Raw genomic sequence first — 15775 nt, forward strand, 5'->3', positions numbered from 1 at the left:
CTGGGCCCATGGGTCCCACTCCTGTCTGCAGACGGGGGGGGGGAGGGGAGACTGATGTGTAAACACAGTGCCTGAGGCTTTAAACAAGACCAGTAGACAATGGCACCCACGGGTCTGAAATAGGAAAGGCCACATTTAGCATGAAGCATCTCTGAACACTCCAGGACTGAAGGTCACCCTGATCTTCTGCCAGAGAGAAGCCCCCTCACCTTCCAGAACATTCACTTGCAGAAAGCCTGGTATTAAATAGCTTAATATATCTCCCTAATGACAAGGGGGCTGTTTTCTGCTGTGTGAATGACGGGAAGATTACTGGAGGCAGAAGGGCTGGTTTCTGCCTCCACGCCTTCATTTGGTGAGTCAGGAACCCACTGTGCACTTAGCAGGAAAGGGGGAATCTTATCTTCCTTGAGGTTTTGTGTCCTTAACATCAGCCATGGGATAGGGAATGCCCCAAGGCATCAGCTCCTAATCCCTGGAACCTATAAATGCGTGCGTGCGTGTGTGTGTAGACCCCAGGAGCCATCCTCTTCTTTTGAAATAGAATTTCTTCACTGACCTGGAACTAACCAATTAACCTAGAGTCGTTTTCACATGGGTTGTGTGGGAATTGAACTCAGGTCCCTGTACCCTGAAGGTAAGCACTTTCTCTTCTAATGCATCTAGCCAGCCAGCCGCAGCCCCGCATCCTTATTCTGCAGTAGAGACTTTGAAGAGGTGCATTAAGTAGGAGTTTGGGGATGGGGTGAGTGCCTGGATTTTATAACGCTCCTCTTAGAATTACACGTTTTTGTGCACGGGAGCTGAAAGGGAAGATGAGGTGCTGGACCACAGAAGAGAAACCCTGTGAAGACAGAGGCAGGGATGGAGTGATGAAGCCTTGAGCCAAGGGATGTCTGACACCTCTGGAGGGAGCTGCCCTGCCCAGCCTTGATCCTGGACTTGATCCTCCATCACCCAGACAGGATAAGGTCCTTTTAGTTTAAGTCAACAGCAAGTACCCTCCACAACCTTCCTAATAATGCAACCCTAGTGTTGTGGTGACCCCCAACCATAAAATTATTTTCGTGGCTGCTTCATAACTACAGTTTTTCTACTACTATGAATTGTAATGTAAGTATCTGTGTTTTCCGATGGTCTGAGGTGACCCCTGTGAAAGAGTCATTCGACCCCCAAGGGGTTGCAACCCACAGGTTCAGGACCACTGATCTAGATGTTCAGGCTCACCCAGGAGGCCTCGGGTGGATGGAGATCAGTCAGTGACTATGCAGACAGCCTCTCTTAGGCTTTCCAGCCTCCCAGCTGGTGTCCTCCGGCACCTTCACTGAGTTCCATCTTCTGGCATCTTCTGTGAGTTCCATCCATGGAATGGGCTTCTGACAACACTGCTCCCAGACCTGTGAAGAGCAAATGAGACAGCACACTTGGTGCCCCGAAGACAGAGCCCAACACCTAAAAGGTTTTCTGGGGGTATTCACAGCTCTCACCAGCAAGTTGATTGCCACGTGTATTGTGAGTGACTGGAGAGGTTCATAGAAGCTTGCTGGCACTGCAGCCAGGCGGGAGCAGCCTGTTCCCAGCTGGTTCTCTGACTGCTAGCCAGGCATCAGTGCTGCCTGCGTTGGCCCCAGAAAGGGTGTGGGCAGTCAGCCCCAGGCCCAGATCTGAGCTGTAACCAGTACAACTTTGTGGCCCAGTGCCAGGACTTGGGGTGTCAGCCTATTCTGCTACAAAATTTGGCTTCACATCTTCGGAGCCTGGGGCAAGTTATTTCCCAACTCTGCCTTGATTTCCTTAGCTATACCACGAGGAAAATGATACCGAGTTCCCAAGTAGTGTGTGCTGAGCTCCTCCTCCTCTGGAAGGAGCTGTGTGCTCAGATCCTGGGAGATTCCGATGTGGACACCATGGCGGGATCGTTATTCAACACTTGACTGTGTTTTCGTTAGAGCTCAGAGAAGTTGTTCTAAAGGAATCTTAGGTGTTTTCAGCCCCAGGGACAAGGGAAAGAGGATGTGGAATGTTGTAGGTACCTTGGTGCCTGCGCTGGTGCCTGCGTTTCTCGTGGCCTTTGGGGACCAGTTGGAGCTGTGTGATGCTGCTTCAGCATCCCTGTGGTAGAAGGCCTGTTTAGGCACTTGGCTTGGGTTTTCCTGGGTTCCCTCTCTCCTTTCCCAAGGTGATTTTAGTGCAGAGTACCCTGCTTGAAGCCACCACCATGGAGCCTGGCTCATGACCCTCCTCTCCAGCCCCATCTGCTGGCTTGAGAAGCCAGCTCTGCAACTTCCTGCAGCTGATGGCTCAGGATGAAGGCCAGGTGTAGCCATCTGGAGCTGATTTTGATCTTGGAGGCCAAGATGGGGGCCGTCGCCATGACTAACAGATCCTTGTTAGGGGAAGTGTGACCACCTAGTCCTTGGGTCTAGGTCTTGGCTACAAGTGGGGCTGGCTCTAGGCTGCTGGGGGAGGGGCTGTCCCAATGCCCCGTGTCTCCTCCAACACCTCGCTGGTACCCCACATAGTGTTTACCTTGTGTGCACTTGAATGAGTAACCTCATCGACCGAAAGGCAAGTCTTCAAGAGTCTCTTACAGGCCCTTCCTACTCTGACCTGTTGGTCCAGAGCCCATAGGAGGACATGGAGGGGACAGGACAGCCCAGCTCCCTTACCACTGTGAGGCTGTGACACCCGACCATGCTGCCAGGGCACAGAGATCATGAGCCATGGACCTTGTTTTGAAGCCCCCTCAGGCACACTGCCAGTGCCCACTGCAGTCCACTGGGAAAGTTTCACGGTCCACTCACATATCAGAGGTTCCCGGAAGGTTAAAATAAGGACAGTATCACAAGACCTCAGCGCAAGCTGCGAACATCTGTGCTCATAAGCACACAGTCCCCCAACTCCAGCTCTTTCTATAAAGGGAAGGTGTGACACTTTGCTATGTCATCCACAGTCCTGGGGACGCATTGTGGGTTGTGATGACCACACACAAACTCCCTCCCCAGATGAGTCTTAGTAGAGAGTTATTTCATATATACATCAGGTAACTCTTCGGGGGAAGTAGATTTTACTTACTCTGTAGCCCCACCTGACCTGAACTCTTGCTTCGTAGGCCGGAACCTTATGACCACTCTTTCCCTCTGCCTCCTGAGTACCGGGTTACAGGGTGCACCACCATGTATGGCTGGCTGCTAATTTATTTACCCTTTTTCCTGTGAATTTAAAACCTTGCTTATCCCCCCTACTCCCACCCTCAGAAAGTACAGTCAAGCTGCTCATGCTAAGCCTGTCGGGCGAGCATATTTCCCACTTGCTGAGATGGCTGTGTTGCTCCGGCTGGTGGCAGCTTGCCCAGCCACGGTGAGGCCATCTGGCTGGGCCTATCCTACAGGGAGCTATTGGTGGCCAACCTGGGCCCTGGGTTCGCAACTTACTCCTGTTCCAGTAAACACACATCCGCATAGCCCTATCCCTCCCCTGGTCCAGGCAGTTCCTTGTTCTGGGTACCTAGCCAACGGAGTGTGTGATAACATCTTCCCCTCCTGGAAGGGAAGGCCAACCCTTGCACCTGCCCGCCATACCTGAGTGCTCCTGGGACTCACGCAACTGGGCTCACCAAATGTGTCCTCTGCTCGGGGGAACAGTGGGTCTAGTACTTTTCCAAAGCACCAGCCTGAAGTTGGCCAGAGGCAGATCTTCTGTCTCTGCTGAGCAAAGGCAGCCAGGGTCTGCCAGTCAGAGGTGAGAGTGGCCAGGAGTGCTAGGCAGCAGACCTCTGAAGGGGCATCCAGGTCTCATAGCAACACTGACTGTAGTGGCTCCAGAGATGTCTCTGTATGTCACTGTTCAGTGGCCTGGGCCTTGTCCCTGACAGCATTTTGGCTCTGAAGCCTGACTGCCCACTGGGAATTCTGCTAGGTGCCAGGCAGATGGTGGTGCTCTGGGCACTTTTCAAGGACCCAAGGAAGGTCCTCAGTTGCCACCTTAATCTTGGTGCAGACCAGACACAGTAGCCCCACAAGGATCCACCTTGTCAGCATCTTCCCAAAGGCCCAGCTCCTCCCATTCTTGCCTCTTCTGAGCCTACATCTCCTAGGAAACCATCCTACTGACCTCCAGAACCTGAGGTAGTTCTGTTCTGAGGCACAGACCAGTCACCGCTTTGAAGGTCACAGCCTCAGAAGGTGGGAAAGAGTTTCCAGGAACAGCTTGATGTAGAAGAGGCCAGAGCCTGCATGGCATCTGTGGTGGGTTCCAGAAGCCTCCGGAGGTTCCAGGCTAGAGCTGGCCTTGGACAACAGAGAGGAGTAGAGTCTGGAGGCTTCTAGGCCCAAGTATAATCTCATCATAGCAGATCCCAGTGTACGTGGCCTTGCTTTCCACAGGCCAGGGTCTGTTTGCTGTGTTTCAGGTCAGCAGAGCACATGGTAGCTGGCATAAGTTACCATGACGACAGGATTGTATTGGGTTTTTTCTTTGTTTGTTTGTTTCGAGACAGGGTCACCTTAAGTTGCCTAGCCCGATTTTGAACTCACTCTACAGACAATAATCTTTGAATGTGTGATTCATCCCCTCCCCTGCTCCCACCTCAGCTTCCCCAGTGCTGGAATAAGAGACATGGGCCACTCCAAATAGGAATGACAGGACCGCCACCAGCCTCCAGGACAACACTGCAGAGCCGAGGCAGGGTCTCTGTGTCTGAGGGACCTGTTGTGTGGGCAACTGGAGTCAACCTGTTGTGTGGTAGCCCCAGAGTTGTCTCTTGGAGAACAAGAGGGCAAGAGCACAGGCTCTGTGTCCTGGCCCACTTTGGTTCCCTCACATGCATGCTTATCAGGCGCTTCCTGTAATTTGCATGAAGTATCTAAGTCTTGGGTCTTCTTCTGCCTGGTATGGTGGCTCCAAAATGCCAGTGAACCAGTGGCCCCTAGACTCTGGTAGAGAGTTGGGGATGGCAATGTCTCCAACCCTGAATACAGCCCTGCTCCCATAGAACCCTGTCCACCAGGAGCTTATTGTAGACTCTGCTATTGGGAGATTACAGGCATCCTTGGGAGAGCTGAGTACAGGCAAGTCAGTGTTAATTATGGATGATAACGGGGCCAGCCTACAGGAGCCGGACCCTCTGTGGGATGCCCTTGGCAGTGGCCCTGACTTTGGTTGCATGAAATCATAGAAACTCGCTAAAATGCAGCTTCCTGGGCCCAGCACTAGGACTCTGGCCCAGCAGATCAGAAGAGGTGTGTGGGGCCCCTCGTTTGTAACAGCATCCTCCACACACATACTCAAGGGCAGAATGGCTGCTGGTAGAGACACTGATTCCTAAGTGTGGAGACCATCCATAGCCACAGTCATGTCACAAGATTCTGAGAGATCCAGGGTGACCAGCAGCTCACATGGACCCCATACTTGGCCCTCCAGTGGAGTGCAGTGAGAGCCAGGGGATGGCTGGTGTCCTGGGGAAAGGAGCCTGGCTTGGGTCATTTGGGGGACATCTGAGGACCCTTCGTCCCTTTATCTCACCTCTACCTGTAGACCATTCTGGGCTCTTCTTGTACTCTCTGTTATTGTACAGAAAGGGAAACAGAGGCCCGAGGGGCAAGCACTGTTCCTGCCCCTCCTCAGGGGCAAGGTTCCACAGGGCAGCATTTGAAGAGTGAACAGAATGCCAGGAGTCCCAGGTCAGAATGGACATAGAGCACCCAAGAGGCATTTAGAACAAGAGAGGCACTCCTCCGCATGGAACACACTTGTTGTCATTTCTATGAACCCTTGGGTTATTCCAGGAAAGAAGGTACCCAGCAGCCAGGGACACCAGCGGATTGTGAAGTATACGGAGGTTGGTTGCTGAGGGTCTGGGACATCGGCCAGCTTCTGGGGAGGGGAGAAGGTGAGTTTCTGAACCCGGGGATGCGGAACCAGGAATCAGGTCATGCCAGAGGCCCTTCCAGGAAGCCACAGGGCTCTAAGCCACTTGGACCTGAGAAACGTCACCTCCTCAAAGGAGCAAGAGGGGTGGGGGAAGCCAGAGCGGGGAGAGGCTTAGATTGTGGACAGGATGGCTGGTCCGCTGCCTGGTGGTCCCCAGTCAGTGAGTGGAGGTGACTGCGTGGACAGGGAGGCTGGTCCATCCGCTGCCTGGTCGCCCCCAAGTCAGTGAGTGGAGGTGACCGCAGGGTGATGATCAGCTGCCCTCTTGTTCTTTGTCCTCACACAGCAGTTCCGAGGCAAGCCTTTGGCTGTACTCAGGGTCCTGAGGAGGGAACACCATCATCCCTGTGCTTCTCCCAGGGCCTGGCAAACAATGCCTTCCAGTGTCACCCTGCCAAGTGCTCTGGGGAGGGAGCCCCACTCTGTTTCTGCCCCCTCGGGATAGGCCATAGAGAGGAGACAGCCAAGTCAAGCTTCCCAGAAGGGAAAGAGGGCACAGCACAGGCAAAGGCCAACTGTGGGGGTCTTGGCTGTCCTCCTGGGATACTCAGGAGGTGGCAGGGAAGAGAGCTTATGTCAGCAGAAGTGGCCATACAGGTTTGGTGGTTTGTTTTCCTTTTTTTTTTCTTTTAACTTAAATCAGGAACTCAAGTAGCCCAGGATGACCTTGAACTTCTGTCCCTCCAGCTTCTACTTCCCAAGTACTAGGTTGTATGTGTGCACCACCGTGCCTGGTTTATGTGGCACTAGAAGAGAACCCAGGACTCCCAACTGAGACACATCCTCAGCCCCCTATAGGCTGTATTTTAATGACAGGATCCATGCACTCCAGGAGGAAAGTTGCTGATGTGTCTGTGTCCTGTCCCCCATCATCGATATCTCCCCTTCTTTGAGGTTCTTCAGATGGGTGGGGGTAATCAATCTACCTTTTCAAGGCTCCCCTTCACAGCCGGACCTGGAAAGCATCAGAGCTTGTTTAACCCCTTCTTTCCCAAGTCCCCCAACAGCCTGCACTGCCTGCCGGGTATCTGTGCGTCACACACATGTGCACGGTGTTAATACCCATGGAGTTCCTGTGTGTGTAGTTGACAGCATGCACTTGCCGGCATATGCGTGCTTGTCATGGGTGGTCAGAAGTTAACCCTCGCAGCCCTGCATGGACCCTCAGCAGCCATGGCCTGACTCAGCCCTTCCTGGTCCCACTGCAACTCCACTGAGACCCACGCCAAGTGTCCAGTGGATATCCATGCTGCAAGTTTATCAGTCCATCAGCACCCTCCCATCTAGGGGCCCTGGGGACATAGCTCAGTCACTAAAGGGCTTGCTGTGCAAGCGGGGGCGGGGCCCCTTGCTTGGTTCCCCACACCAATGTAAAATGCGGGACATATGGATGCCAATGCAGGACATCAAGTGTGCATTTGTAACCTCAGCATAGGGAGGCTGAGACAGGCAGATTCCTGGGGCTTTCTGGCCAGTCAGCCTGGCCTAACTTGTCTAGGCCAATGAGAGAGAGAGAGACCTGGAAAAAAAAGCCAAACCAATGGTCAGCTCCTGAGAAACAACCACCCAGGGTTGTCCTCTTTTGATGTGCACACACGTGTGAGGCCATTGCTGTTTTCAGTCATCAACCTGCAACGTGTGTGTCCATAGTGTCACACTGCCCCCCCACACACACACCTACACACCCACTCAGCTTTGCACATTGACTTCTGTAAGATTGAGAAGGAGATGCGGTTATTGATCAAGTCTTGTTCAGGGAACTATCTTGTTGGCTCCTACCTGCTACCTGAAGCCCACCCTAGGCTGCAGCAAGCCTTAAACACACCTTGTATATAAATCTCATCCCTCACCAGTGTGTAGGACGGTAGCCTCACTTGACAGTGGGGCTGAGGACTCAGAGAGCCCAGCAACTTCTGCTCTGTGTCTGTAAAGAAGGGGCTAGACTGGAAGGTGTGTGTGGCTCCATTGTGGGAGCATCCAGAGTTCAATGGTGTTGAACTAGACTGTTCAATGGTGCCCACAGAACAGGGGTGAGCCCCAAGTCCTCATTTGTACACCTGGAAAAGAAAATAGCATAACTGTTGAAAGATCTGTCCTGGGAGGCGAGCCTTCAGACTGTGTTCTCATCTGTCTGGCCTGGGGTGGATGTGGGGGTGGGGAAGGATTACTTCAGACAGGACACTGGGCATTGACAGGCTAACAGTTCCACATCGTTAAGGTCAAATTGCATCAGCGGGAAGACCTTTGGTTCTTGTGGAATGCCACTAACCTTTCAAAGCCACCTGACTTTGTGTCTTGGGCTGGCAAGGAGACAGGGAGGGTCAAGTGCCAACCTCTGAGGACTGGTGCTGGTGCCCAGAAAGGATGACTAAGTCAGTGACGTGTGTGTGTGTGTGTGTGTGTGTGTGTACATGTACATGTACATGCATGTAGCACACCCAGCATGGGGCTAAGACCCAAACTGACTGACCGGTGACATGCCTTCGGGTCCAGAGTGGGTACGTGGAAGTCCCTGACCAGCACCAACTGGCCTTTAGACTTCCTGGCTTAGGAAGGGCCCTATGGGGGTCTAAGGGTTCCCCTGCCCATCCAGCAAACTCCCTGCTCATCTCAGCTGGTCTCCTGCAGTTCTGAGAGCTCAGAATTACCCTAAGAGTCAAGACCTCATGCACTTTTATACCGGAAGTTCCTTGGGTTGAGAGACTTGCTCCAAGGGTTCTGAAGATGCTACAGAGAGCTTTCATGTGGCTGTGGCTATGAGCGACACCAGACCATCTACCTGAGAGCTACACACAGGCAATACACCCTTTCAAACATTTTGGATACTCTGACCACGAATAAAGGCCTGAGTGTGGTCCAAGTTCAACCTCACTTTGCTCGTGATCAGATTCTAACCTCCCCAGCGTGCCTGGCCTAAAACTCGCACAGACCTGCCTGCCTCTGCCTCCTGGGTGCTGGGGTTAAAAGCATGTGCCGCCACAACTGACCCAACTTTGTTTTTATCCCTCACTGGCTGGTAACTCACCAAGTAGCTAGGCTGGCTAGTCAGTGAGCCCCAGGGATCCCCCTGTCTGCCTCCCCAGAACTGACTTTTTAAATGCGGGGCCTGATGATCAAACTCAGGTCCTCACGAATCCAAAGCCTGTGCTTTAGTCATTGAGCCTCTCCCAGCTGCCTATAATTTATTTCTTAAAGAAACATATGATTATTTATCAGGGGAGTGGGGTGGGCAGTATATATGCCATAGAACGTGTGGAGGTCAAAGGACAAATTGGTTTCCTCCTATCTTTGTTGGTCCTGGTTGTTGAATTCAGATCTTCAGTGTTGGCAGCAAGTACCTTTTCCAGTGAGCCACTGAGCCACCTCATTGGCCCTTTTATTTAACCCTTGATGATGAGGTTCTGACAGCTAGTACACATCTCTACCCACACCTCAGCTGGTCCCCTCCATCCAGAGCGCCTCTCTGTGACAGATCCTTTGTCTCTGTTCTACAGGCAGACGAGAGAGCAGGAGACGCCGCCTGACTTTTTTTATTTCTCTGACTACGAGAGGCACAATGCGGAGATCGCTGCTTTCCACCTTGACAGGTGAGTGTTGTTGTTTTGGGGGGGGTTGTTTTTTGTTTTGTTTTTGTTTTACTCTTTGGGTGTCCGCCATCCAGTTCCAAAATAAATACATGAAGACTTTCTTGTTTGTGAATGCCCAACCTTAGCTTGGCTTGTTCCCAGCCAGCTTTTCTTAAATTATCCTGTCTGCCTTTTGCCTCTGGGCTTTTACCTTTCTCTAGTCTATATTCCTTTCTTTCCTTCTAACTCCATGGCTGACCTCTGGCATCTCCTCTCCTTCTCCTTTCCTCGCTTTTTCCTCTTCTGTTTATTCTCTCTGCCTGGCAGCCCGCCTGTTTCTCTCTCCTGCCTAGTTACTGGCCATTCAGCTTTTTAGCAAGTGTTAGACAGGCAGAGTAACACAGCTTCACAGGGTTAAACAAATGCAACATAAAAGAATGTAACACATCTTTGCATCATTAAACAAATGTTCCACAACATAGACAAATGTAACACGTTATTTTTATTTTTATTTTATTTATTTTTTTATTTTTGGTTTTTTGAGACAGGATTTCTCTGTGGCTTTGGAGCCTGTCCTGGAACTATCTCTGTAGACCAGGCTGGCCTCAGACTCCCAGAGATCTGCCTGTCTCTGCCTCCCAAGTGCTGGGATGAAAGGCATGCGCCACCTCCACCCGGTTCCGCCCGGTGTAACACTTCTTAAACTAATATTCCACAACAGGTGAGTCCCCTCCCTTCATACTGCCAAGAGCCATCCAGACCCAGGTTCATCTGTGTACCCATGCTTGTCACTTACAGAGAGGTCTGGCCTTAGGGATCCATGCAACCACCATTGTTATCCCCACAACGGCTCCATGCTAAACCATCACAGGTCCATCAGAGTGTAGGGGACGTGGGGGTACACACAGGGGTGTGCAGGCTTGCACTGGAGGACCTCGGGTATCATTCGGTCAGAATCATTCGCTGGCCTGGATCACCCCACATAGACTAGGCTGGTAGCTGTCCGGCTAGTGAGCCCCAAGAATCTGTCTGTCCCTGTCCCTCGGTGCTGCGATTACCAGCGCGTGCCACCATACTTGATTGCTAGATAAGGAACTAAGGCTACGTTGTCTCCCCAGCCTTGCATACTAATCCTGGACACCAGAAAGTGAGGCTACAGGAGAGCCAGCCACTCATACCCTTAACCAGAGCCAGCCTGCCCTTGCGACATTTATGATCCTGGTGGGCCCCAACCCCCTTGCACCCAGCAAGGAGCAGCAGGAGCAGATGGCAGATACATTGGGAATAAAGGGGAAAGGAATGAGGGCAGAGAGAAGTTCTGGGCATTGTGGGTTTTAACAGATCACCTTGGAGGAACTGGTGTTTCAGAGACAACAGGTGGGACATTCTGTCCCCTGTCCCTTAAGGGACAGTCCTGACCCAGCAGAATCTGGTTCGCTATAGACTCCAGGTGGCCCTGCCTGTGCCCTGAGGAGCTCTTCATGGGCCTGACCCTGGGATCTTCTCTGACGGGGTACAGAGGTACCCCTGTCCAGGCAATAGCAGAGGGATAAGACTCTGCATTCAGTCCTCGAGACCCTCCAGACTGCACCACAGCCGTGGCTAGACATAGGTCTTAGCTCACTGTCATGGGGCTGGCTAGACTACAGAGACCAGGCGCTGTCTTAGACCCTCGAGCCAGAATCTGCTTTCTCACTGGGTCCTGGGAGACTGGTGTAGATTGCAGACGTTACCTGGGAACTAGAAATCCCCAGGCATTTAAGCGTCCTGAACCCATAACTCTATACCATGAGGTTACTCAGGTTACCACCTTATAAGCCAGCCATGGGGCTGGAGAGACGACTCTGTCAGTAAAGCACTTGCACATGGGGTCTATCCTCAGAACCATCTGAAAAGAGGGCATGGCGGTAACACTCTTGCTGTTCTAGGACTGGGGAAGTAGAGATAGGGGGATAACCTATCTGGAGCTTGATAACCAGTCAGTTTAACTCAATCAGTGAGTTCCAGGCTGCTGAGTGACCTTGTCTCAAAAACAAGGTTGGCGGGCGCCTGAGGACTGAACTCAAGGTGACCTTATGCGCTTCACCTACACGTATGAACCCACATACATGTGTACCCACACATGAAGACAGAACCATGATGCTTGAGGTGGCATGATGCTGGCTGCAGCTGTCCTGTGAAGCCCTGGGGCCCCTCATCACGGGAATGTAGGCTGTCCTGCCCCTTCTGTCCACCTGTCCATGGAGGACAACTCATCTCTACATCCTGTGTCAGCAGGAAAAAGCTAGCTAGCATCGGGCATCTCCATTTAATTAAGCAAGCAGCAATGTATGCAGAAAGAGCCCCATTAAGAGTGGGTAATTTAATTTAATTCCCTTTTAAATTTAGCCCTGGAATGAGGGCACATTGTAGTTATCAGGCTGGGCCAGAGTCAATGAATGAGACATAGAGGCTTCAATCCCTCCGCAGTGCACATCTTCTTGGCATGACGATTCTGGGCTGTGCTGAGCCCGAGGGCCTCGTGCGGCAGATGGCTGGAGAGTGAGGGTAGAGCATCTGGCCTCTGTGGACAGTGAGAATCAGCCCCGGGAGTAAAGACTCCTTTCCCCCACCTTCTCCCATCAGGATCCTGGACTTCCGCAGAGTCCCTCCTGTGGCTGGCAGGATGATCAACATGACCAAGGAAATCCGGGATGTCACACGGGACAAGAAGCTGTGGAGAACCTTCTTTGTGTCTCCAGGTAACCTTGCTGAGGACGGGGTGGACTGGAGGACTAACGCAGCTTAGGTCACGTGCTGGCCTTGGTCCACTCTAAGAAGATTAGGGATTAGGTTACTCTTCCTGTTGCTCAGATAAAATGTCCAGACAAAAGTGCCCTAAGGAAGGAAGGATTTATGTGACTCACAGTTCCAGGGTCCAGACCATCATGGCAGGGAAGGTGTGGCGTCAGGAGCATGAGGCAGCTGCTCACGTGGCATCCACAGTCAGGAAGCAGAGAGAGATGGATGCTGGTGCTCAGCTCACTTTCTCCTTTTTATTCAGTTCGGGATCTCAGCCCATGGGTTAGTGTTGTGCACGTTGAGAATGTGTCTTTTCACCTCATTTAACCTAATCTAGAAACTTCTTTATAGGCGTCCAAAGGTGTGTCTCCTAGGCAATTCTAGAACCTGTCACATTGACGGTCAATATTAACCATCATAGAGATCATAGGATTCATCTGTGTAGCAGCTGTGTCCACTTAGGGTAGTCATACAGCCTCCAGTGGGTGACATGTATGTGTACCAATCTGCAGACATATGGTCTCTTAGTGACACCCTCCTGTGCTCATACAGAGGAGTTTCCATTGTGGTCCAACTGTGCATCTAAGTTGATTGATTGATTGATTGATTGATTGATTGATTGATTGATTGGGTTCTTTGTTGTTGTTGCTGCTGTTAGGGTTTGATTTGGGTTTGGGGAGACGGGCTGACCTGGAACTCATGTATACCAGGCTGGCCCCCAACAATCCATTTTCCTGCCTCAGCATCCTAAGTACTGGGATTATAGATGTGGGCCACCATACCTGGCTGTTTTGTTTCTCCTTAAACTCATGGTCCTCCAACCTCAGCCACCAAAATGCATGATGACAGGTCTGTGCCACCATAGCTGGCCTGCTGTATATTTTTAAAACTCTGGTCTCTCTTGAAAGCCTCTGGCAGCCTGATCAGCAGAGCCCTGTTCTCCCAAACCTTTCTAGATCAGAAAACAGCCAGAGGGACTGTCACCTGGAGATGTGTCAAGCAGCCTTTCTCTGCAGATGTAACAGCTGGCCACAGATCCCTGGTGCACTGAAGGTCACCACTGGACACCCTGCATGCCAGGGAGACGTGTGTGGCTGGGGTGTTCACACTGACTAGACTTCAGACTTCACACTGTGAACCCCACACATGCACAGAAACTAAGTCATGTTGTGCTTATCTCTGCATGGATGCTCTAACCCTGCTCTCTGGGTTTCCCTGTGGTCCAGGCCTGTGACAAGCTGCTTATCTCAGGTCTCTCTGCAATGTCCCTTCCGCCTAATGTGTTATTATTTGTTGTTATTGTTTTTTATTTGGGGGTAGAGTGTGGCATGTGTGTGTTTGTGTGTGTATAGTGTGTGAGGGATGTATAGTGTGTGTGTGGCATGTATAGCATTTGTATGTAGTGTATTTGTGGTATTTATGTGTGTGGTGTATTATGCTGTGTGTGTGGTGTATGTTTATGTGGTATGTGTGTTTGTGTGTGTATATATGTATGGGGTGTGTGTATAGTATGTGTGTAGTGTATGTGTGTGTATGGAGTGTATGTAGAGTGTGTGTATGGTGTGTGTGTGGTGTGTATGATGTGTGTATGTGTGGTGTATGTGTATGGGGTATACTGTAGTGTGTGTGATGTTTATGATGTGTGTGCATGTGTGTAGTGTGTATGATGTGTGTGTTGCATGCATATGTGTGTGTGTGTGTTCAAGTTGACCTCAAAGGAATGACCTCAGTACACTACTCAGTCTGTCTCCACTCTTACTGAGCCAGGGTTTCTTTCTAGACCAAATTCTCACCAATCCCTACCATTCTAGCTCTCCAATTGTCTTTGCCTCCCGAGTAATAATGCTACAAGTGACCTTCATCCCAATCCAGCATCTTCTAGGGCTCAGGACCCCAGGCCTCATGTTTGGCAGTAAACAGCTTGTCCACTGAGCCATGTCCTCAGGCCCTGTTGTGTTACTGAGATGGGGTCTCATGTGGCCCAGACTAGCCCAGAACTCTCTAGGTAGCAAAGGATGACTTGAATCTGGAGCTTCCTGCCGTCATCTCCCAAGTGCTGGCCTGCCAGGTGTGTGAGGCAGCACCTGTTGTTTGTTTGTTTATTTGTTTGTTTGTTCTATATGGTACTGGTAATGGAAACTGAGGCTTCATTCGTGCTAGCCAAGCCCTCTGCCAGCTAAGCTACATCCCAGCCTGTTCTGTCCTATATATCCTGTACGATACATTCTGAAGATGCCAGAGGTCCCATAGCCATCCTGCAAAGCAGACTGAAGTGCCGAGGTGGGGGGTGGGGGTGCAGAGCTGCTGACCGCACTCTCCTGATAGTGCGGGCAGGAATTCCACCATGCCTCACACCCCTGCAGTTCCTGCAGATCATCCAATTAAGGCCGTCATTAGCTTTATCTGCAGTCTTGGAGTCGCACAAAAGCCGACCTAAAAGCTCTGGCTTGTCGTCTCCGCAGATCAGCTCTTGCGGCTCTTTTCTGAGCTACATTCATAAATGTGTCAGAATCGAGGCCGTGAACCCACGCCTCGCTGAAGCTCTGCTTCCACCAACCACCATCTCAGATCCCATTGATAAGAGGAAATAGGGAAGCTGGCTAAGAATGCTTATTGTGTAAGTATGAGGGTATTAGTTCACATGTCCCTCCACAGCACCCATATAAAGGCGGGGCATGGACCCTCACATGCCTGTAACCTCAGTATGAGAAATGGAGACAGGAAGATCACTGGGATTCCAATTACAGTGAGAAACACCCAATGTCCATCTGTGGCCTACACACACACACACACACACACACACACACACACACACACACATATGGAAGGAGGGAGACTTCCTTGAATAAGTGGAGACACACATTCATCTGGTCCCTGGGACTCTCTATCAAGAGCTGGACAATTCTAGGTGGAGAGTCTCTGGGGTTAGCGGTGCTAAAAGTAAATCACTCATAGTGTCTTGGGCCCACGAGACAGCCTGCACTGTAGATAGGAACTTTCTCTGAAAGGGCTGAAACCCACCTCAGACTGGGGCCGCTGTGTTTCTGCTGAGATTCCCACCTTGCCCGCTGCCTGCCTCCGCTGAAGGGACTGGCCCTGGTGACCACTCACTTCTGCAGCCCCAGATCTTAGCATCTAGCCTTCCACTGCCCACAGGGACTGACCACCATACCCCCAGCTCTGCACACCTTTCAGGCACCTGGGCTGATCTGAAGCCTGACTTGTGCCAGAAGGCCTCACTGCTTCTTGTCCTTTGCTGCACCGTTTAATCCAGTTGGTATGTGCACTCAATCACAATTGTGTGCACTCATTCACAGTTGTGCGCACTCAATCACAGTTGTATACACTCATTTTTATGTGTATGTGTGTACTCATTCGTGTTTGTGTGCACTCATTCATATAGGTGTGTGCACTCATGTTTGTATGTACTCATTCATGTTTGTGTGTACTCATTCATGTTTGTGTGCACTCATTCATGTTTGTGTGCACTCATTCAT

The 15775-nt window shown here is 51.3% G+C and overlaps 1 protein-coding gene across 1 annotated transcript in view; it reads left to right on the forward strand.

The window, feature by feature from the left end:
- Fam20c (FAM20C, golgi associated secretory pathway kinase) overlaps nt 1-15775 on the forward strand; it is a 54452-nt gene that overhangs the window by 28490 nt on the left and 10187 nt on the right. Inside the window, exons 4-5 of the mRNA XM_005367086.3 lie at nt 9426-9518; nt 12123-12238. Coding sequence (XP_005367143.1) covers nt 9426-9518; nt 12123-12238 — 209 coding nt within the window. The remainder of the gene's footprint in view (nt 1-9425; nt 9519-12122; nt 12239-15775) is intronic.

This window comes from Microtus ochrogaster, unplaced genomic scaffold (assembly GCF_000317375.1).
Source record: "Microtus ochrogaster isolate Prairie Vole_2 unplaced genomic scaffold, MicOch1.0 UNK16, whole genome shotgun sequence".
Taxonomy (NCBI): Eukaryota; Metazoa; Chordata; class Mammalia; order Rodentia; family Cricetidae; genus Microtus; species Microtus ochrogaster.